This window comes from Pangasianodon hypophthalmus, chromosome 16 (assembly GCF_027358585.1).
Source record: "Pangasianodon hypophthalmus isolate fPanHyp1 chromosome 16, fPanHyp1.pri, whole genome shotgun sequence".
Classification (NCBI taxonomy): Eukaryota; Metazoa; Chordata; class Actinopteri; order Siluriformes; family Pangasiidae; genus Pangasianodon; species Pangasianodon hypophthalmus.
This window is the reverse complement of record NC_069725.1, coordinates 9,595,197-9,616,776: the sequence shown is the minus strand read 5'-3', so window position 1 is coordinate 9,616,776 and position 21,580 is coordinate 9,595,197. Positions and strand designations below refer to the sequence as shown.

Here is a 21,580-nt window from a genome sequence, read left to right as displayed (position 1 = left end):
ACATGTGACTCTTACACTAAGGGAATTAAGCCTGAAAATTAACAGGAGAGAATAAAGATGATGTCAGGGAGCTTTTAAGCAATAAACTATTTGCTTTAGGGAGCTATAAATCACTCGTTCTCTAAAATATAGACAGTGATTTTCTCCATTCAACTACTCAATGAAGTGCTTTGTGTTTATTCTTCTTTGTTCTGCATTCTACACCATGTCACGCTGCTGAACTGAATTAGCCATGCCTCAGATTGTAATTTTAGTCAGTCAGTTAAAAGTAAGTCACATATGGACAGCTGCTACTAAGCTCTTGCGAAAGAAAATTTAACAATCATATTTGCTTTCTGCTTTTCTTTCTCTCCGGTCAGTACATGTCTCATGGCTGTGATGCCTACCTGTGAGCTCCCGTTGTTCTTCACTAGAAGGGAATTTCTCACTTATTCAGCCCCACCTGCCTTGGAAAGATAGCATGAATTGCTAGAATGGCACGGTCAGGGCCAGTTTGCTAACAGCCGTGCATGGAGAATAATAATGTCTGATATCAATAAACAAGCAGAGAGCATAGGCTGTAAACACGTTAATTAATGGCGAGAGAGCTCAGGCCAGGACCCAGTGCCCATGGGCCTGTCTGTGGCTGGAGGTGAAATAGAGTTTAACTTTAACAGTTTCTCTCAGGCCTTCTCTCCACCAGACACTTTAGCCATGATTAGGATAGAGGATGTCCAAAGGACAGTGCTGTGGTATCACTGATTTAATTAGTGCTGTGCCAAGGAAGGCCATGGAGGGGAGAGAGAGTGAGAAAGTGAGAAAGTCAGAGAGGGGACTGATAATCTTGACTCTGAAATCAGGTTCATCCTTAATTAATGATTCCCTGCATGTAATTCTTTATTCCCAGACCGTCCGTGCTATCTAATTATACACAAAAGACTTCTTCGTTCCCTCGCTCTCTTACATACAAGAACACGTGTTTACACTTCTGTTTACACTATTGTTGATTTTTATGATTGAAAAGACTTTTTGGTTTTTGGTAGTCATTATGGTTATTAAGAATCCCCCAACACTGTTTGAGCGAAGGACATGACAGAGTATGTGGTTTGTTTTATCTTTAAAAACTGTTTGGTGTCATATTCCTTCAATATTCAAGCAAGCAAAATGCTTATTTCAAAACGACCTTTCATGGAGAATCATGTAAATGAAGGGATCTGATATTGCAGATATGTCCCATGGAGTCATGAATATGGAATAGAGCAGAATGAGTGCATCATCATTCGACTTGAAACTTTAAAGTGTTTTAAGACTGGCTAAATTGATTTTCTGTTTTATACCCAGATATCCAACCCTGGAGCACCTATATTTATCAGCTCAGCAATTTCTGATGTTATGACAGACTGCTAGCAATTTGCTCCCAAGCTTCAAAGGCAACAAGACTACCATCTTAAATGTGTCGCAGAGCAGAGTTGGGTGCAAAACTTTAAAAGCCAGAAGAAAGTGAAATCTGTATTGCTTTTTGATTATGCTAATATTGGTCTTATAACATACAACATGCATGCACAAGTGAGAATAATTGGTGATATATCTCCATGGACTTTGCCAAACTTTCTCCCCTTTGAATGTAAATTGGACAATCTTAATCCAAAGTAAAGTTTGCATAGGTTTCCTCTTCGACTTGTCCTACCAGCATAACCATCAGTGGCTTGTGACCATAGATTTTGGTGGGGCAGGACAACAATAATGACATTAATTCAAGAGGCTATCACACTTGACTTATGCTATAGTATTATCTAGTGAATCGTAAAACCACACAAAAGACCTGAAACTAGCCCAAAAAATGTGGGCATTGGAAAAGAGTGCTTTGTCTCTTTTTCCCAGCCTTTGCATGGGAAACAAGGTCACCTTTGTGCACATGCATTTCAGATGTACAGACATTATCCACTCCATAATGCTCATTTCCCTCTCCCAGTCTTTGCAAGATATCATACAATGGTTCTTTACATCAGAGATACATAGTCTGCACTTACACTTTGCCTTTTTTGTGGGAATTCATTAGATTTAATTCCAATTATTGGCTTTAAAGATCCAAGATCTTGGATCTCGGAGACCATATTTTTAAGCTAACTCAATTTGGCAACTCTGTCATTCTATACTCTGCTCCTCTACTGAGCATGGGCCAACATGATTCCTGCCCCAGTAGGCCTCTAATCCCATTTTTGGGGATTAGAACTCTATGGAGCTACGTGGGGCAGTAAGCATGCTGCCCCATGATTGCACAACATCTAGAAAGGTGACCAAATCAGCAGAACATCCTCTTATATCTGTCATATTTTTTCATTTTTTTTAAATCATTGGTCACTCAAAAGAGGTAATTAGTATTTCAACAGAATTTTAAAAATATGGAGTTATGAATGAGGATTTTATGAAGATTAATATTTACTGCCACTATGGACAAGCCACCTGTGAATATGACTTCTATCAAAACTATGAGTCTGAACCTATAGAGAACATTGCATGATAAAGCAATCTCTCTTTTTTTATTAGTTTAAACTTTATGTGATGTTTAATACATCAGCCATCTTCCTATCATACAATCATATTTAATTCTTTACTCTTTATTCCCTTGGACTTTAAAGGACATCAACAAATTGTGATTGTGCATGACTAATGAACTACGACATTCTCCTGGCTTTAAGTAATGCCATTTGTCAGAGCACATCTCCGTGGATTACCTTTATCTAGTTAAATACAGACAGTCGGCTTTATTATCTCAAATGACATTCATGGCTATCCTGTATGATTTGTACTGCTGATATAATCTGACTAGCAGAAATTGTATAACCCCTGGCACAGTAGGACTCATTATTAACAAAAAACAGTTTAATTAAGGCAGTGAATTCAGTATTAGATAGAAGTCAAAACAATAGACAGTGATTTGCAGGAAAGATTTCGGGAGACATGAGACAAATGGAGTAACATAGCAATTAGCATGATACATTCAGCTGAGCAGCAAGACCTGTGATGTATTCTAGCACTTTGCACATGATCCAGAAGGCTTAACAATGCATCTTTAAGACAGATACAACATAGCTGAGGAGGTTTGCTGTGTCTTTGAGACATTACCCAGACTCCTCACAGTCACTAGGTAATTTAATCATTTCATCATGAAACCATGGGATTCTGTCTCTTTAGACCATAGGTTCTCAAGCTTGGGGTCCCCACTTGGATTTGACGGAGTTGATGGAGTTCTCTCTTTTTACCATTCATTATTTGTAATGTAGCGTATTCTATGTATAGAATTTAGACTTATGGAATATTGCATAATAAACAAAACTGTCAGATTATTATTATTATTATTATTTAAATTTCATTAGCATTCTTTCAATTTGGACCTCCTCTTAAGCCCATTTTCCACCAGTGCCATGTCCATCATGCCATTATGTTGATCCATGTGGCCTTCATATTGGCAGCTATTTAAAATACAAATTTTTGCATGGCATGGTGATGGTTTCTAGCTAGTAACACTATGTAATGCAATATTATGATCACTGTATTACCAGTGTAAATGATATTATGTGATCATATAAAGTGGTAGTACATGTTTATAATATTTACTGATATTTGCATCTCATACTGTATATATTAAACCACTGCAAGAAATTAACAATCCATGCCAATGCACTGTAAATTTTTAGAGAAGAAGGCCTATCATTTCTACTAATAACCACTAGGAATTATTAGGGGAGAGGTCCTGTGATAACTTGTGAGTTGTATGAGAATTTGAGTGGTTTCTGTATACTTAACAAAATCTGCAGGATCTGTAGATTCCATGATCTAAACCCAGATGTAAATTCTTGTTGTTGATAGTAATTAAAATGTCCACTATAGGGGAATTCTTGGTTGATGGATATCTCAGTTCTGTTTCTGTCAAGGTTGAGCTTGACATGAAGAATCTTCATCTAGGAAGAGATTAGGCAGTCTTATATTTTCTTAGAGATTTGGGGATGGATGGAAGAAAAGAGAAATAATGTTGCATGTCATGAGTGTAGCAGTGGTAGGAGAAGTCACGAGATCAAAACACTAAGCCCTGTGATTTAGAATATAGGAAAAACAAGAGTGGACAAAGAACTGATCCCTGGGGAACTCCCATAATAAGGCAGTGAGGTAATAAGGCTTCTCAATGGTACTTGGTGGGATTAGTCCTGTAGATATGATGGAAACCATATCATGCCTAAGTCATGCTAGTTTAATATAAGTGGTACTATCGAAAAAGATTTTTTTTTACAAAGACGTGGAAATAACATGTTCCAAGGGCTTACTTGTGCAAGATTGTGAGAGATTCTGGGCTTCAAATCATCCAAATACTTTAGTGTCTTCACAGTCATTGTACATTATATGAGAGATTTTCACCTACAGATTGTTGATTCACATATCTTCAGTATTTGGTACTCTGACACACTAGCTGTAAACATGCTAAATTATTTATTGATCACCCCGATGTCAATGTGCTTTACAAAATGGAGGCAGGCATCATTTAAAATGTTATGATTCAAAGATGATCTTTTATACTTTATGTATAAACAGTTTAAATTAACCCACATGCTCACACAGGTTACTGCTTTACCTATAACAGGTAATTTCTATTTTATGCACTACCCATGATAGTCAGTGAAGTAAGGAATGGGCTGTATACACCACAAATGACTGTGTGTACATAAAAATTGGCTCTGTCTTATCAATTAAGAGTGGATTAGATGGCTGTAGTGTACCAGTGATGAGCCTGATATTGAGCTGTACCCAGTCATCACTGTTTGTACAGTGCAATAATGTGTGTCTGTGTGTACTTTCTGACCATATCTATAACACAGGATACTCTCATACTAACATCCTTTTATGAGATGATTGCAGTTCCATGTTTCCACGGAACTAGATGGCCCGTGATAGACATCAACATTATGTTTATTATGGTCTTATTAAAAAGGTATGTTCAGCTGCAGGTGGAGCGCAGAATCTCATTGTGGGGAATCAATAAGCAGACACTGGGTTCTGTTCTGCTCTGTCATTGTTCCGTGTTAGTGTACTTTTTTTCACTCTGCATTTTATTTGCATTTGAGTTTGAAAAGCAAAAAAAGGGTTTAGCTTGGGTGGTGCAGGCAGGGCTGTAATCAGGTAAGGGAGCTGCAGTGTTGAATCCTTATTAGTACATGTTTCTTTTTTATGCAATGTCCCAGCCAATGTCTCAGCCAAGTGATTCATTTAAAGTGGCTGTAAGCAATGTTAGCAGTTCTTGCTAGCAGTTCATCTGCTTTCTTCATTCCTATGTATTCCATACTGATTCGTACACTGTTTGCATTTGTTTTTAGTCCATTTCGGTGCATTTATAATCTACATCAAAGTAAATAACACACATACCTCTATATATGTTGCCTGTATATGTTTTGTCTAGATAGTTATGGAGATATCTACTTATGTAGTTAACATAGTGGTATAATGAGTAGGCATAACTATTATACAGTTTCACTTTGCTTTCTAACATTAGCTGTCTAAATATAGACAGGTGTCAAAGGAAAACCAGTGGCTCTGTTATGCTGTGGAGGCATTTTGCTGCCATGTTTTGAGTTCACTTGTCCCCTTATTAGGAAAGAGTCACTGCAAATCAACACAAAACACCGAATCTCAACCCGACTGAATAAATAAGGGAGATTTTTGAGTGACGTGTTAGACCACGCTCTCCACCACCCCACCATCATTAAAACATCTTTTGGAACAATGGTGTTCATCACTCCAGTACAGTTCCAAAGACTCGCAGAATCTATGCCATGGAGCATTGACGCTGTTCTGACAGCTCCTGGTGGCTGATCACCTTAATAAGACACTTTATGTTGGGAAGTGGGGGTGCTATATATATATATATATATATATATATATATATATATATATATATATATATATATATATATATATATATATTCTTTGGGAGAATTCCAAGATATACCAAAACCTGTCAGAATCATAGGATTTTCAAAACTGATATTTATTATCATCTTCATTTTTTCAGTCACTTATTCTTCCTTGATGCTTTTCATTTCCTTTGGCTGTTTTGTAATGGGAGTTGTGGCCAGCAATGGTCAAAGCACGACTTTTTTTCTGAAAGTCAGGCTTCTCTGCCAATAACTTTAATTCTTGGCTTAACTGTGAGCCTCATGTTGTTTATTATGCTTTGATAGCAATACAAAAATCTATTTAAAAATAACCATTTTACCTTATCACCATTATATACGATATGCACAATACAAACAGTATTGATGCAAACAGCCCTTGGAGGCCTCTTTTTTCTCTGTGTAGCACTCATTTTCACTTGTTGACATTGTTGCCCTCAGGGCACATAATCTCAAGCAAGGTTCGTAGTGGAAAAGTGGTTTAGTAGTAATTTAGTCGTCTAATAATTCTCCAGTTTTAGAAAGACTTTAAAATGGGTCATTTTGACCTGAACAGAACAGAAACCTTCAGTGTTTTGATTGAGAGTCTCAAAGTAAGAATCTGAGCTCATTAGCAGTAAAGATAATATCTCATCATGCACCAGTTTCTCATATGCAGCTCCAAAGACTGCTCTAAATAAAACGCCCAGCACCTGTTGGTGTGGCACAGAGCATTAGAGCTCCATTGGGTGGGCTCCTTGCAGGCTTGTTGGAGTATAACCCGAGGCTCAGCTCCACCTCTATACCTCAGAGAGAGAGAGTACAAAAAGAGCTGCTCTGTGAGAAAGGAATGCAAGACTTGCCTTGCCAATTCCCACACCAGTCTGGAGAGAGGAAAAAAGAAATACTGGCTCTAACCTCATGCTCATACACACAAACACACATACAAAGTACACACCACAGAGCGGTGCAGTGCTCTCTATCAGAGGCTTTCTCACACTGCTGTGATGGGACACTCTGCTGGTTCTCACTTTGGACTTTTCTTCTCACTCGGGTGGAAACAGGGGGGTGCTGTTGAAGGCCCAGGAAAAACATTTCTGGACCTGAACTAGTCTGGACTGGATGTAAAGGATTTTTTTTTGTCTAAGAGACACTGGACATCACTTCAGAATGGCCACAAGAAGTCCAGTCCACGTGACAGTGGGACACTGGAAAAGGCCTGGGATCGTAAGTAAACCTTTGATGCATGACAGAAAAAGAGAGCAGAAGTGATATTGTTCATCTGAGAGCACATTGAATTATAATAGTGTCTGACCACTGCAGGCTAAAGATCAATTTCTAATTAGTCAGGTTGATTAAAAAAACATTTCATCCCATGCATCTCTGCTGCACTTTTTTTTTTGTGACATTTCACTTTTTTTTTAAAGTCTGCAAAATTATACAGAGCAATAAAGTAATGGTTACCATGAAGTTGTATCCGGGAGCACTTTTTATTGTTGTGTTCTTAGCTTTGTATTTGCTTTGTATTACTTTAAAGCAGCAAGTGTTCATGACTCAGGCAGTGTTTGCTGAAGGAGGATCCCCTGAGCTGAGAATCAGGGACAGCATATGGTGCAGAGTTTTACTATTAGTCTTTGATAAAGCCTCGCTGCTGGCTGTTTCGGGGTGTTGTTTGATAGCTGAGAGGTATGAGAACCCTCCATAGAGCAATACTAATCAGCCTTTCATCACACACTCTCTCTATTTCCTTCCTTTTCTCTACCAGCGAGATTGTGATATTGTTATTTTGCCAGGTTGAATTTCTCAGGTGTTTGTTTTCAAGGCAGTAGGGTCTGTTTGCATATGGAGGAGTAGCACAGTGTACTCAAACAATGCGAGACAGTACACAATCTGTTTGCCCAGGCGAACAGGAAGAAATTCATACAGACTTCATTCGACACACACCTACTGGAAATTCACTGGTATAATGTGAGCTGTCTAGATGTTACTATGTGTAAACTATGTGTGAGTGTTGTGCAGTCTAATGCACTATGACATTCAGTGAGTCTAATATGAAAAGCTATGAAAGATTCCATTCAGAATCTTTGGAATGAGGAAGTGATAACATATTATATAACCAACCTAATGAAGATGAGACACAGAACAGGTGAACACATTAGGGTAATCAACCAATGACAGGATTACAGCAGAAACAAAAGCCCACAGGAATGTAAACAAAACAAAAGAGCATGTGAGCAGTGTTTGTTGCTCTCAGAACCATGCCGCACACTGAGAGTGGGAATGACATGACAATTACTTATTAAAAATACATTTGATTCAGAAAATAAATACATACATGGACATTAACACTGTTGAAGTATGTGTTTTCAGTCTAGTGTGTTCAGACTTTTGACTGGTAGTGTAAATTCCCTAACTTTACAAAACACTCTTGTAGTATAATGATTTGATAGGGGTAATATAACACAAGTGATTTAATATTAACTCAGTGAATTAACACTAAAGATGGGGCCTTGCTGACCACTAACGCTGACTTATCGCTACTAACATCATACTCCGACAACCTCAGCACAAGCTCTTCCTGTTCTAAGACACTTCAGTGCTTCATTAAATAATAATTTGTTGATGTCATTTATAGAAATGAAGGCCAGAAAGGTCACTATGATACAGCAGCGCTATAGTGGCATAATCAAGTGAAGTAGAGTTCAGTGCAGGTAGCTGATTAAAAGAGCTGCAGTGTGTTCACTGTCTTCACTCTTGGCCTACTTAAACCATGTAACATAATTCAGGTCTCAGCTCTCACATGTCAGTTTTATCATCAGTCTCCTCACTCATCTCATTTCCTCTCCCCCCTTTTTCAGACTACTGATTTATTTGAAATGATTGAAAGAATGCAGGTAAAGTATTGTTTTTATTATCTTAATCTCGCTCTACCGTTCTTCATCTTAGATGTCTTCCACTAACCTCAGAACCGGCTCTCTGAACTGGTTACCTAGACACAACTTTTTTTCCTTTCCACTTCTTGTGAAGGACAGATTTGTAGATAATGAGAAAACCCTGTTTCAGTGTGTCATCCCATGCTTTCTAATGTGCAATATTTAATTCTTCTGCAAAGTTTATCTGTAAACTCAAGAAGAAGGCAGAATCAGTCATCATTGCAGAAGACAGCTTTGTGTAGCACAGCTAAGTAATTAAAATGATGATTAAAGCAGTTTCACTCTCAGTCACTCATTATCATCATTCATCTCTCACAAATAGGTAATAGACATTTGCATAACCATAACTATATTTTGCTTGACATTTTGTAGCCCCATTTGGATGTTTGTAGTTTTGCATCTTTTACAGGCTCCGTTCTCAGTGATTTAATTACCTTTCAGTTTTTAATCCATGCACCCTTGAGAAAATTCCAACGCACAATATACGGTGTATGGCTTTTTAAAACACTTGTATCATTTTAGTACCAACTGGTTGGACATCTGGTCTAATAACGGGCTAAAAATTTTAGTCCTGATTGGACAAACATCTGGTCAAATAATTGTCTAATTATTTTAGTTTTGTCTGTATAGATGTCTGGTCTAAGAATTGGTCTGATAAGTTTCTGATTTTTCTAAATTTCTGATTTTTATTTAATTTTCTGAGACATCTTTCTGATTTTACAAGCAGTTGTTTCTGATCAGAGCAGAACTACATTATGTTTATGTATGACACATTATGTTTAGTCATATTTTAAGTTGTTATGTGAAGAAAGTTTATATTTAGTCATATTTGAAGTTGTTATGTGAAGAAAGTTTATATACTTCCAGCAATTGTGAAATAATGTATGCTTTGGAAGAGTGTCATAGCATTTGATCTCCATACTGTCTTCACTGCGAGACCATTAGAAGGGAAAAAAATCAAAAAGAAGATCCTGCCATCCTGCAATCTATTACAATCTATTGCAGTGACAGCTACAGGCCTCATTTTATATTCACATTCAGTATGCCACACTATCATGATTGTAGTGTTTTGTTAATAAATTCTGGAGGGGGACCAAGGCTTCATAAACATGATATACCTGTAGTGAGGACAAAAAGAACAACGAATGCACACAAAATTTAAAAACAAGCAAAACGTTTTTGTGTATGTGCTCTTTTGGAAAAGATTTAGAACCCATAGTGGTTCTTTGTAGATACAATAGAGTATTTCCCTATGATGTTTGATGCTTATACATGCGAGTAAAATGCTATCAATATTTAATCTATTTAGCTATAAAATGTTCCATGATAACCATGCGATTCTGTTTGCGTGATGTTTTTCCTCCTCCCTCTGACTCCCTCCCTCTCTCCCTGCAGCACATTCACTGTTAACTGAAGTGTTTTGTTGTGTGTAATATTCAGCCTCATTATTTCCACCTGTCCACTTTTTGTCTGACCAAAGGTTATCAGCTACATCACCCAGCTGTAAATGCTCTTTGAATATGACATCATATTAATTACCCATTACAGCTTATAATCTACTACGATTTCTGTCTAATCTGTTACATTTTTTTTAAACTAGTGAATGAGACATGAACAGATTGTGTCAAAGAGGATGCTGATGTGCTGTATGTTTTTCGCTGTTTCAGAGCAACAGAATGGATGAACAGCGGTGTGCCCTTCCTCCACCCCTTAAAGTATGCCCTTCATACACACACACGCACACACACACACACACATGCACACACACATACTCACCTCACACACAGCCCCTATTGTTTCCAAGCCATTGGTTGGTGCTCAGACATCTTCAAATGGAAGGCGAGTTATCAGGCAGGCTGATAAGCGCTATGTTCCGACAGCAATAAGCCTTCTCTCAGACACCAACTAATAGAGTTGCAATAAAATTAGATGAATTGGTGCTGAGTAATAGTTTCAGGCCTGTGGCTGTTTTGTCTGAAATAATTCACACTTGGTTGTCCAACTTTATAATCAATTTCTGAATATTATAATGTTAATATGTTATGTGAGTAAATGACAACAGCATGTGTGTGTATGTGTGTTTTTTTAATAGACTGAGGAGGACTACATCCCATACCCCAGTGTTCATGAGGTAGTGTATAACCCAGAGACAGGTCTCAGTCACATTTCTTTTTTTTTTAATCTGTTGTCTGGCTTCACAGGTGTGTTTGCTCTGTTGGCTAGGTGTTAGGCAGGAAAAGCCCTTTTCCTCTGATCCTGCTGCCTCAGTTCGGAGGTTACTGGATTGAAGGCACCAACCACGAGCTGAGCAATGGAAATGACCTGGATCAACTGCTGTCTCCTACATCCCACATCAAGCTGGAAACCAACACTACAGCCAAGATCTACAGGAAACACTTTTTGGGAAAGGTAAGAACGTACTACACATTTCAATCCATATTAAAAAAGACATTTCTTTAGGTTGAGTCCTGAGTGTCGGGCTTGCACTTTGCATTTGTGCAAGACATTTGCATTTGAACAAACAAAATCTTCCCTTAGAGATTAGGAAAATCCATTAGACCAAACTAAGACACATGACTGGCGTCACACCGAGAAGGTTTATGCGTGTCCTTTTACGCATTTTAGAGCTTAGCTCTAAAGAAGACATATTAGTTTTGCCCTTAATTTGACATAATGTGTTTAGCTAATGAAATCCTCATAATGGATGAGTCTCGTAGTGTGACCTTGTAGCAGATACATGTCTGTGTGCATTTCTTCAATTACTGTGTATGTGTGTTGAAGGATGAAGATGAATGCGCTCTCACACTCTTTCTTCCCTCTCTGTCATTAGGAGCACTTTAATTACTACACAATGGACAGCGCTCTGGGCCACCTGGTCTTCTCAGTTAAATATGAAGTGATTGGGGACCAGGAGCACCTCCGTCTGATGTTAAGGTATGCAACATCACTCCTAATATCTCATCCATACCCTTTCATCTTAAACCTTCCTAATGGCTTTTTGAGTGAGGGATTAGTCTTTGACAAATATTCTCCTCCTGAGCTGCTTTGCTTTGCACTTTCATTTGGATTAAAGATTATTCTAGATGTGGCAGTATCCATTCTCTGAACCATGAGTCATATCCGGAGACAGTAATATCCCATTCAGTCACACATTTCTCTCCTGAGATTACATAGGCAGCACCTTCACAGCACCCTCGTTTCCAAATTAGACACCAGATGGACAATATGGGCCAGTGTGTGGGTGGAGAGAGACAACTGTAGGACATTGCTGACATCTCACCCATGTGACATAATTACAGAAGCCACGCTGACACCAAATAAAAAGAATGACTCCATCATGAGTCTGTACATCCATCAGTTAAAATGTAAGATTGAAATTAAATCCCATAAGCACTGCAGATTCTCTTTTGGTCTTTTTCAGGAGCAAATTGAAGACATATCATGACGTGATCCCGATATCATGTCTGACTGAATTCCCCAACGTTGTCCAGATGGCCAAGGTGAGAGTATGATTCAGCGTTGTTCTTTTGTGCCATTGTAATTTATCATCCTCAGTGTCATGACTGATAGATAGCCTCATCTCACCAGTCCTGACAAAAGCAATGGATTGATTTTTACAACAAACAAGAAGAACAAAAGTGGAAAAAAAAAAATCATTCAGCTTCTTTCTTTGTTTTCTTATTCCCAGCTTGTGTGTGAGGAGGTGAACGTGGATCGCTTCTTCCCAGTGCTTTACCCAAAGGTATGCAGGTCTCCACCGTACATGCTTAGCCTTTCGGTTAATATAATTAAACGCTTTATTTATATAGCACCTTTCATACATTTAAAATGCAGCTCAAAGTATATTATATGGGCAAAAATATGGGGACAACTGATCATCCCATATTTGGGTCTTCCCCAAAGTGTTGCTACAAATTGCTAGCACACAATTATGTAGTATGTCTTTGTATGTTGTATCATTACAATTTACCTTCACTACTACACAACTAAGGGGCTCAGACCTGTTTCAGCATGTCTGTGCCCCTGTGCATATATCAAGGTCAATCAACATAGACATGGTTTGCCAAGGTTGGTGTGGAAGAACTTGAGTGGCCTGCACAGAGCCCTGACCTCAACCCCACTGGACACCTTTGGGATGAACTGGAATGTCGACTGCACACCAGGTCTTCGCTCCCGACCTCATTACTGCTCTTGTCTGAAAGGGCACAAATCCCCACAGCCACAGTGGAAAGCCTTTCTAGAAGAGTGAAACCTATTTCAGCAGCAAAGGGGAGACCAACTCCCTATTAATGTCCATGATTTTGGAAATTAATGTTGAACAAACACATGGTGTGTGGTGGTCAGGTTTCCACAAACCTTTGTCCATATAAAATACTGTACAGTATGAAGTAAGAAAAAACAGAAATAAAGAAACAAAAGGTAGCCAAAACAAAAATACTACTACTGATAATACTACTGATACTATAATAATAATAATAATAATAATAATAATAATAATGATAATAATAAATAGTATGACTATAAATAATAAATAATAGTAACATGTATTGTATGTTCTAGTGTATTGTAGTATTGTTAAATGTTTTGCAATGAAATGTCAATGTAAAATAGCTTGTTTAGAAACAACTTCAGATTTTTCCAAATTTCCACTTGGGGATGAATGAAGTACATTTTCTATCAATCTTAAAAAGTGAAATATGTTGTATTTTAATGATGTTGTATTTTAGATTTTAGATAAGCCATTCAGAAAAATAGGCTTAATAGGCTCGAAATGTCTTTCTCTTCTGAGTTTATTAAAACTTAATAATTAACTTAATAGTTTTAATAATTAGTAATAATAATTAATAATAGTTAGAGATAAAAATAGCCAGACAGAACCCTTTTTAAAAGGCCTTACAGAAAAAAGGCTTAAACATAATCTTTGATTACTGTTTAAATGTTTACTGTTCTAAGAATTGCCCAAGAATTTGAAATGTGAAATTAGCTTAAAGTGCAGGCCTTTCTGAGCTGTAAATGTTTTATTAGCTAGCTGGAATGTCAAAGATTTGATGTCCCATATCTCAAAACATCTCTCTTCACCCTAATAGCTTGTATTCCAAATGACACAATGTCTCTCACATCTAGCATGCAACAGTTCTGGTGCTAAATTTTGAGTATGTCTCTATTATTTTATTCTCCCAAAGGCATCGAGGCTTATTGTGACTTTTGATGAGCATGTCATCAGTAACAACTTCAAGTTCGGAGTAATATATCAGAAGTTTGGACAGGTGAGTCCCACAGGAGCGTCTCTATCCAGGTCTGACTCACTGTTTCCTTTTTGTTGTCTATTTTGAATCTTTTAGGTGCCTACCTTCCAACAGCACCCAGGTGTTTCACGCACAGACAATAACAATAGCAGCTCATGTTTAAAAGTCCTCTTCACATTCTAATGCCTCCTCTGAGTGAGAAGTAATAGCAGCTCGAACATTACTTCTGCTCTGCTCTTCTTGAAATTATAAAGCCTTTGTGTGGTAAGGGCCTGGTAGAGAGGTTTGCTCACACAGCTCCTGGATCTTTAACTTGGACTAGATGAGTGGTAGGCAGAGGAAGAGAGCCTATGAAACCCCCCCTCACAGCATTAGCATAGAGAGGCTCCTAATGAGGCAGCCAAACAAAGAGCCTTTTCCTGTCACGTCTGTGTTTGTCATCACACACAAAATGTACTTGCTCTCTTCTACTCTATTGAACCCATCAGGAGACCAACACAAGTGTTTTACCTACACCTTATCATGGCATCAAGACAGCTCTCTCTACCACTGTGCACTCAGCACATACGGCTTCACTCAACAAAAGAGGCATGATGTTTATTCAGGAAAGCAATTAGCATTTTCATCAGGCTAATTGCCCCATAGGGAATCATAATGAACTAGCGCTGTAGGTTTTGCTAATATGAGAGTGTGCCAGGGTTTTTGTCTTTGTCAGTTGTTTGTTGAAGCTCTTCAGAGTGATTCGTTTTATTTAGCATCTTTTGAATTTTAAGCTTTATTCTGTCTAACAAAAGCAGGGTCATTACATTTTCATGTTATTGTAAGCATCTTGAAAACAGGAAAACTCCTATATCTGTTCACTGATTCAAATAATGAATGATGCTCCTGTGAATTATTTTTACTTTCTGTGTAGGCACTATTGTACAGTCAAGAACAACCAAGAACTTAAATGCAAATGCCTTGCATGTAAATATTCAATGTGGATCCATAACAATTTGCTCGATTCAATTTGTATGAAAAGTTACAAAGGTTAGGGTTAAAGCCATGGTTAGCATTCGTCCATTTTCATATGACTTCAATCTTATTAAATTGAATGAGATCCTAGTTGTGATATGAATTTAATATAAGTTGAAATGTCATGTCTTTGTGATTGTAGACGGTTGAGGAGGAGCTGTTTGGAAATAATGAGGAAAGTCCAGCATTTGTGGAGTTTTTAGAGTTTTTGGGTCAGAAGATTGAGCTCCATGATTTCAGAGGGTAAGATACTGAACACTGATCTGTTTTGTACCTTATGTGAACAGCTGCATATAATGATAGTTGTCATGTAGTAATGCACCAGTATCGAATTCGACGGGACAATACAGGCCACTGCCTCATTTCATCTGGCCAGTGTGACCTTGGGCCCATAGTTCACTAATACCCAATATTTTACAATTTGTTTATACTGGGGCAATATTACCTAGAACTCACACCAGACACGCTGCTTCTGTGCTGCATGAGCAATGTATAGCCACTGACTGTCCATTCCACACTGCATGTGTTCTGTCTATACCACTGCTGACAGCATACATACAGCTACATCAGTGAAACTTAACATGAGGGACGGACAACACAGTTCATTAAAACTAAAATTAAGACTGGGACAATCAGTATGTCAATAAGCTGCATGTTTTTGTTTATTCTGATGACCCATAAGTAAAATTATTGCACAAACACTGCAGCTACAGGCTGCAAAATCATGACAACATTATATAGCATAATTGTATATAAAGTTCACAGCATATAGAAAGAAGAAAGTGTGGTTTCAATGCATCATTATGGAGGTTTTTTCACTTAGTTACACAAAGTAAAAAAAGAGACAAAACAAACACAAAAACAGCTGAAAAAGGGCAAGTTGACTTGTGCTCTTGTGGATTGAAATGCCGCTTAAAGTGCTGGTGTGATGTAGTGACCTCCAAGTTCATAAAGAGTGAAACTATTTATGTGTCTGTTCATTAGCAAACATCAGAATGTATGATTTATTATTTACTGCTACAATAAAGAAGTTATAACATGAATACAATTTGTCATCATCATTATTAGATAAGAATTATATTTGTGTGTGTATACACACACATATATATATATATATACTGTATGTGTTTGTGTGTGGGCGTGTGTATTCTTTTATTTGGCTCACATCCAAAATCAGCTTATGCAATTAATATAATGTCAATAATAATCATTCTAGAAAATATACAATTCACAAAAATTTCAGTATGGACTTGATAGAAACTGAATATGACAACACTGTAATAATTAAGATAAGATTATTAAGATAAGATTATTATTCAGCTTATTTTTCAGTTATTCACTTTAAAGCAGTTCTCCCTGTGTCCACATTTGTTTACTCTGAGTTTCCTAAAGCTATCCAAAAACATGCCAGTAGGTGGACTGGCGACTAAGTTATTCAGTAACCGCTGTTAATTATTTAGTAAATACAGTAAACAGTAAACCTAACAGGAAACCTAAACCTAATATTTGGTGACCAGTGTGAGGAATGTAAAAGTAGACTTGAATTTAGAGGTTTTGAAAATTAAACTAAATGCCATTATGCTTGCAAATGGAATCTCACCATATGTCCTTTTGTTTTCTCTAGTTTTCGGGGAGGCTTGGACGTGACACACGGACAAACAGGCACAGAATCAGTCTACTACAACTTCCATAACAAAGAGGTCATGTTCCACGTATCCACCAAGCTCCCCTACACTGAAGGTGACACTCAGCAGGTACAAGCATCCTTCAGTTTTAACATCTGCTTCAGTGAACATCTGTGCTGCTGTATTCTTCTTTATTAGCAGACTAAACTGCCTGTCAATTATCTCTTTTGTGAGCAGCAAAATTGCTCCCAACCAGTTGGTCTGTTGTTACAACATCTTTATTTAAAATGATAGATAACCTATTAACTCAGACGAGACAGGCGTAAGCGGCAGTCCCCTCACCCAGCTGTCCTCTGCTGCCGTACTGGCAGATGACGTGCTGCGCTATGTGACCTTCTTGTCTCCCGGTGCCAAAAGCTTCCTCTAAGGAGCAGTGTTTTTCTAGACGCTCCTTAGGGACTCAACCAATTTTATACACACTCACACACAGAGCAATAGCAGCTGTTGCCGCTTGACAGACCGTAGGGTGCTTTCTGAAAGAGCACCATTATAGAACTGAGCTCTAGGTAAAAAAAAAATAAAATAAAAATCAGCAGCACCGTGTTTCCACTCAGCCCATCCAAACTCTACAGTTTGCATTATCATTGCCAACCATCTGCTGAGGGAGATTATCGTGACTTCAGCAGTCTTCCAGCCACAGGAGGTTACACATTCAGGCTTCCCTGCACTTCTAGCCATGATGCAAGTGGCACACTGGCCTGGTCATTGTGCATTGCACCAAAGGGCTTTAAGATATCAGAGCCACTCAGGAGACATGTTCTTAATTCTTATATGTAGAACATTTGACAATAATTGATTTCATCAGTTTTGAAAAAATGTGTGTCTGCAAAATTTGTGTTTTGTAGATGATAATGAATACATTTCTAATACACTGGCTAATTCTAACAAATTTAATTTATTTTAATGAACACATATTATGGGTTAATTAGGGTCTTGTTCTTTGTTCAGTAAACCCCAAATTAGACACTTGTAAATGGTTTATTCACTAAGAATTAGACTTTATTCAACGCTTGTATTGGTTCATAACCGGTGACCTGTTATGTGTAAATGTCTAATAAATGCATTATTAGTTGTGATAATGTCCAATAAATGCTTTGTTAAAGCTATGTAAATTATTGAGCATGACTTAAGCATCTAAATCCATCTCTTATTAGTTTATAATTGGTAACATGTTATACCTGTACATTCTAGGTAACATGTTATTGACCAGACAATTTTGTATCCCATATTCTAAAATCACGATCATTTCATGTCTTTATGCAAACAAAATAGGTCAGTACATGTTATATATACTTTATGGTATATGAAATAACAGTTGTCTTATCTCTGATGAAAATGAACACTATAGAGTATCACCTAAACAGTATTTGAATTTTATTTTTAAAGTATTAATATTGAAATGTATATGAAACTGTAATATAGGACGCATATTGTAGTACATAGTATTAGTGCTTTCAGAAGTCTACAGAAGTCACTTGATGCCACGTAGAAGCTACAGGTGTAGCATTTTGGAAATTATCTACTAATATGATGTGAATTTAGATAATTATTTCGTGCTCAATAATTTGCATAACATGGGCATTTAATAAATTATCACTAATAATAATGTGTTTTTTATTCATTTTCAAAAAAACATCCCCAATTATGAATTATGAAGTGTTGATGAGTAAAGTCTAATTCATAATGAGTAAACCATTTAAAAGTATCTAATTTGGGCATTATGAACAAAGAACTTTGTTTGTTCATAAACAAAGAACAAAGAATTACCCCCTAATATGTGTTCCTTAAAATATGTTTGCCATTCCTAACATCCATTTTGCCATTGCATTTTTAATTTTTTTATGTTTAATGAATGCTGCTGTCTTAGCAGAGAGACTGGAATACTGTAGCAGATGCTAGTGTTGTGCATGAAAGTGTTTTGCAAACAGGATTATCCCTCCCACATTTCATGCATTTGTTCTGGCAACTTTTTTGTTCTGCCTGAAAAAATGTTCACAACATTTCCTCTCATTTACTCTGATAAATTCATTAACTGGAAATTGTATTTTACACTTCAGAGCATTGTACTTGACAAAGTAGAAATGTGAGATAATCCAAGTACATTGTGAATTTGTTTTTGGAATTTAATGAAAGCAAATATGACAGGCATGAGAATGGGATAAAAAAAAGTAGAGAAACATGACTGATTATAGATCAGTGTAGTATAGAGTAGCGTATTATATAGTGTGTTTTCATTATTATTTCTATCCCTCCCTTTCTATGTTATAGCTGCAGAGGAAGAGACATATTGGAAATGACATTGTGGCCATTGTGTTTCAAGAGGAGAACACTCCATTTGTGCCAGACATGATCGCATCAAACTTCCTGCATGCCTACATCGTGGTACAAGTGGAGAATGCGTGTTCTGACAATGTCCTGTACAAGGTAGAGCATCCTGAAACAAACAACATCGGTGTTTATTACTTCACTGTGAAGCATAGAGTTGTCTTTATTGATCCTAAAAGAAGTTACAGTGTTATAGCAGAAAGTGCACAAGATGTACATGTACATTAAAAAAATCTTTGCTGGTGAAGACCTTTAGCAACCCAGTAATATTTCCTTTCATAATAATAATCATCATCATGACTGAGTTGTGATGAACTTGCTAACCTAACTTAATACCTTCTACTACCTTTATTTAAAGATTATTTCCAAAAAAAAATTAAAATTCCTCCTGTCATTTTGCAGGTGTCAGTGACTGCGAGAGATGATGTCCCATTCTTTGGACCGGCCCTACCTGATCCTGCCATATTCAAGAAAGTAAGCTGAAAGAAGTTGTGGCAACTTTACCATATTTAGTTAATACAAAAAAATGCAATATGCTTTTTCTTCATCTGTTTTTTTAGACAGTGCAGCATTAAACCATGGTTTGTGTTCTGTTTCTCTCTTAGGGACCAGAGTTTCATGAGTTTTTATATACAAAGCTAATCAACGCCGAGCATGCCTGCTACAAAGCTGAGAAGTTTGCCAGACTAGAGGTGATGATTGTATTTAAGGCAATGTACCACACATTAATAGCTTTTTTCTTTACTCCTGTTAGAATAACGCTTAAAGTGTTGAAAGTAAATAAATTAATATCAATATATCATTAAATTATGCTAATTTGCATAGCAAAACATCCATTTTTGACTAAATTAATTTTGAGATAACATATTCATGATTCATAATTCATATTCAGATAACATAATGGTCAGACTTTTAGATATGTCACTTTGGAAAAGTACACTGGAAAATCCAGAGTTCATCAACCTCCTGTCACTTAATAGATTTTTTTTTTAATCCTGGTCATGCATTTTTTTTGTTTGTACCTGACTGTGATATTTTCGAACGAATTTAGCTGATTCTTTTTCCCAAAATATAAACAAGCTAGTAGCCTAGTTTAAACCACCTGACCATACTAAGGACAAAAGAATAAAAAACAGAAAGACAAATATGAATAGTGCGCCTCCTATTTGACTGGTATTTGTATCTGGTTAGAACACAGAGTTTGTTCGGTCTGAATAACGCATTCGTATTCATTTACATCCCCACTGTCGAAGTACGAAGGTTATATATAGAAAATAGTTTAATATCTCTATCATTTATGCATTAATCTATCTAATGGATTGAATTGTCTGTTGTGTGTGGGGGGTCAGGAGCGTACTCGAGGAGCTCTGCTGGAGACGCTGTACGAAGAGCTGCATATCAACAGTCAGGCCATGATGGGGCTCGGCGGGGATGAGGAGAAGCTGGAGAATGGAGGAGGAGGAGGAGGGGGCTTCTTCGAGTCTTTTAAGGTAAGACCTTGCAACTTGCAGTCTCCCAAAGTGCTCCTAATGATAATCTGGAGGACAGGCAGTGATTCATGGGTGGCTGGGTCTGTCTGAGTGCTCCTAATAATAATCCTGCGCTGCTTTTGTGTAGGCTCCCACGGTGCTCTTCATTACAGGTGTGGGTGTGGGTGTGCTTGAGAGTGTGTAGCTTTTGTGCTGCTTTTACACAGTATGCCTGTGAGACTATTTTCCTTAATCAGATCCAATCACACCTTATTCATTAGGCACTTTTTTCCTGCCAGTTTTGTATCATTTTTTGTGAAATGTGTAAACGCCAGGTGCCGTCATCTTCCAGGATGGAGATATCAAGTCAGCCTGCTTATTACACCAACTATTATGTATCAGTGCTCAACAGATTTTACAGTGTTGTAATGAAATCATTCATTACCTTAATTAGCCCTAATTACTTCGGTTAGTACATGGAGAAATAGCAGTGCTCAAGCCTGTCATCTGATGATTACAGTTAAACATGTTTAATAACCCTAAATGAATTGATAGTACATGCGGTAAAAGCACATCCATATTTGCTACACTGGTACTTAAAAACCATTGACCAAAAAAATATGATTGGATTAGGTGTGAATCTATGGTCAACTCTAATATGTAAATCAGACTATTATTTATGTATAGTATAATTCATATTCTTTGCTTTCTTAAGGCCAGTTGTGTAGATACTGTTTATATGTACAATATTTGTTCAGTTCAATCCCCTTATCTTTAATCTCCTAAAATAGTTGAGCCCCCTTAACACTCATTAGCATGTTTACCATTTCCTCATTTTCATTCATATTGGTGTCTGAGTAATTATGAAATAATCCATAATAGTTACTGAATAATATGCTTTACTATGGATAACAAGCTAGAAGTCTAAGGGGTTAATATTGTGGCCATTATTTGGCTAAGTAGACAGCCATGTAACAATTTACATATGGCCACATGACCTATTCATAT

General features: G+C 37.2%; 1 protein-coding gene across 24 annotated transcripts in view; it reads left to right on the top strand.

The window, feature by feature from the left end:
• The window catches only part of rap1gapa (RAP1 GTPase activating protein a), a 123,413-nt gene that overhangs the window by 89,656 nt on the left and 12,177 nt on the right, over positions 1–21,580 (top strand). For 16 of the 24 annotated variants that reach the window (XM_053240607.1, XM_053240592.1, XM_053240595.1 and 13 more), the window contains 14 exons: positions 8,759–8,794; positions 10,501–10,548; positions 10,926–10,964; positions 11,057–11,242; positions 11,664–11,767; positions 12,255–12,333; positions 12,522–12,575; positions 14,017–14,100; positions 15,236–15,336; positions 16,718–16,847; positions 19,047–19,202; positions 19,506–19,577; positions 19,709–19,795; positions 20,453–20,593. In XM_053240607.1, the coding sequence (XP_053096582.1) occupies positions 8,777–8,794; positions 10,501–10,548; positions 10,926–10,964; positions 11,057–11,242; positions 11,664–11,767; positions 12,255–12,333; positions 12,522–12,575; positions 14,017–14,100; positions 15,236–15,336; positions 16,718–16,847; positions 19,047–19,202; positions 19,506–19,577; positions 19,709–19,795; positions 20,453–20,593 (1,299 nt within the window). In that variant the 5' untranslated portion in view covers positions 8,759–8,776. Of the gene's footprint in view, positions 1–5,998; positions 7,128–8,758; positions 8,795–10,500; positions 10,549–10,925; positions 10,965–11,056; positions 11,243–11,663; positions 11,768–12,254; positions 12,334–12,521; positions 12,576–14,016; positions 14,101–15,235; positions 15,337–16,717; positions 16,848–19,046; positions 19,203–19,505; positions 19,578–19,708; positions 19,796–20,452; positions 20,594–21,580 lie in introns of those variants that run through there. The other 8 variants (XM_053240611.1, XM_053240599.1, XM_053240593.1 and 5 more) reach the window with 3 other exon arrangements.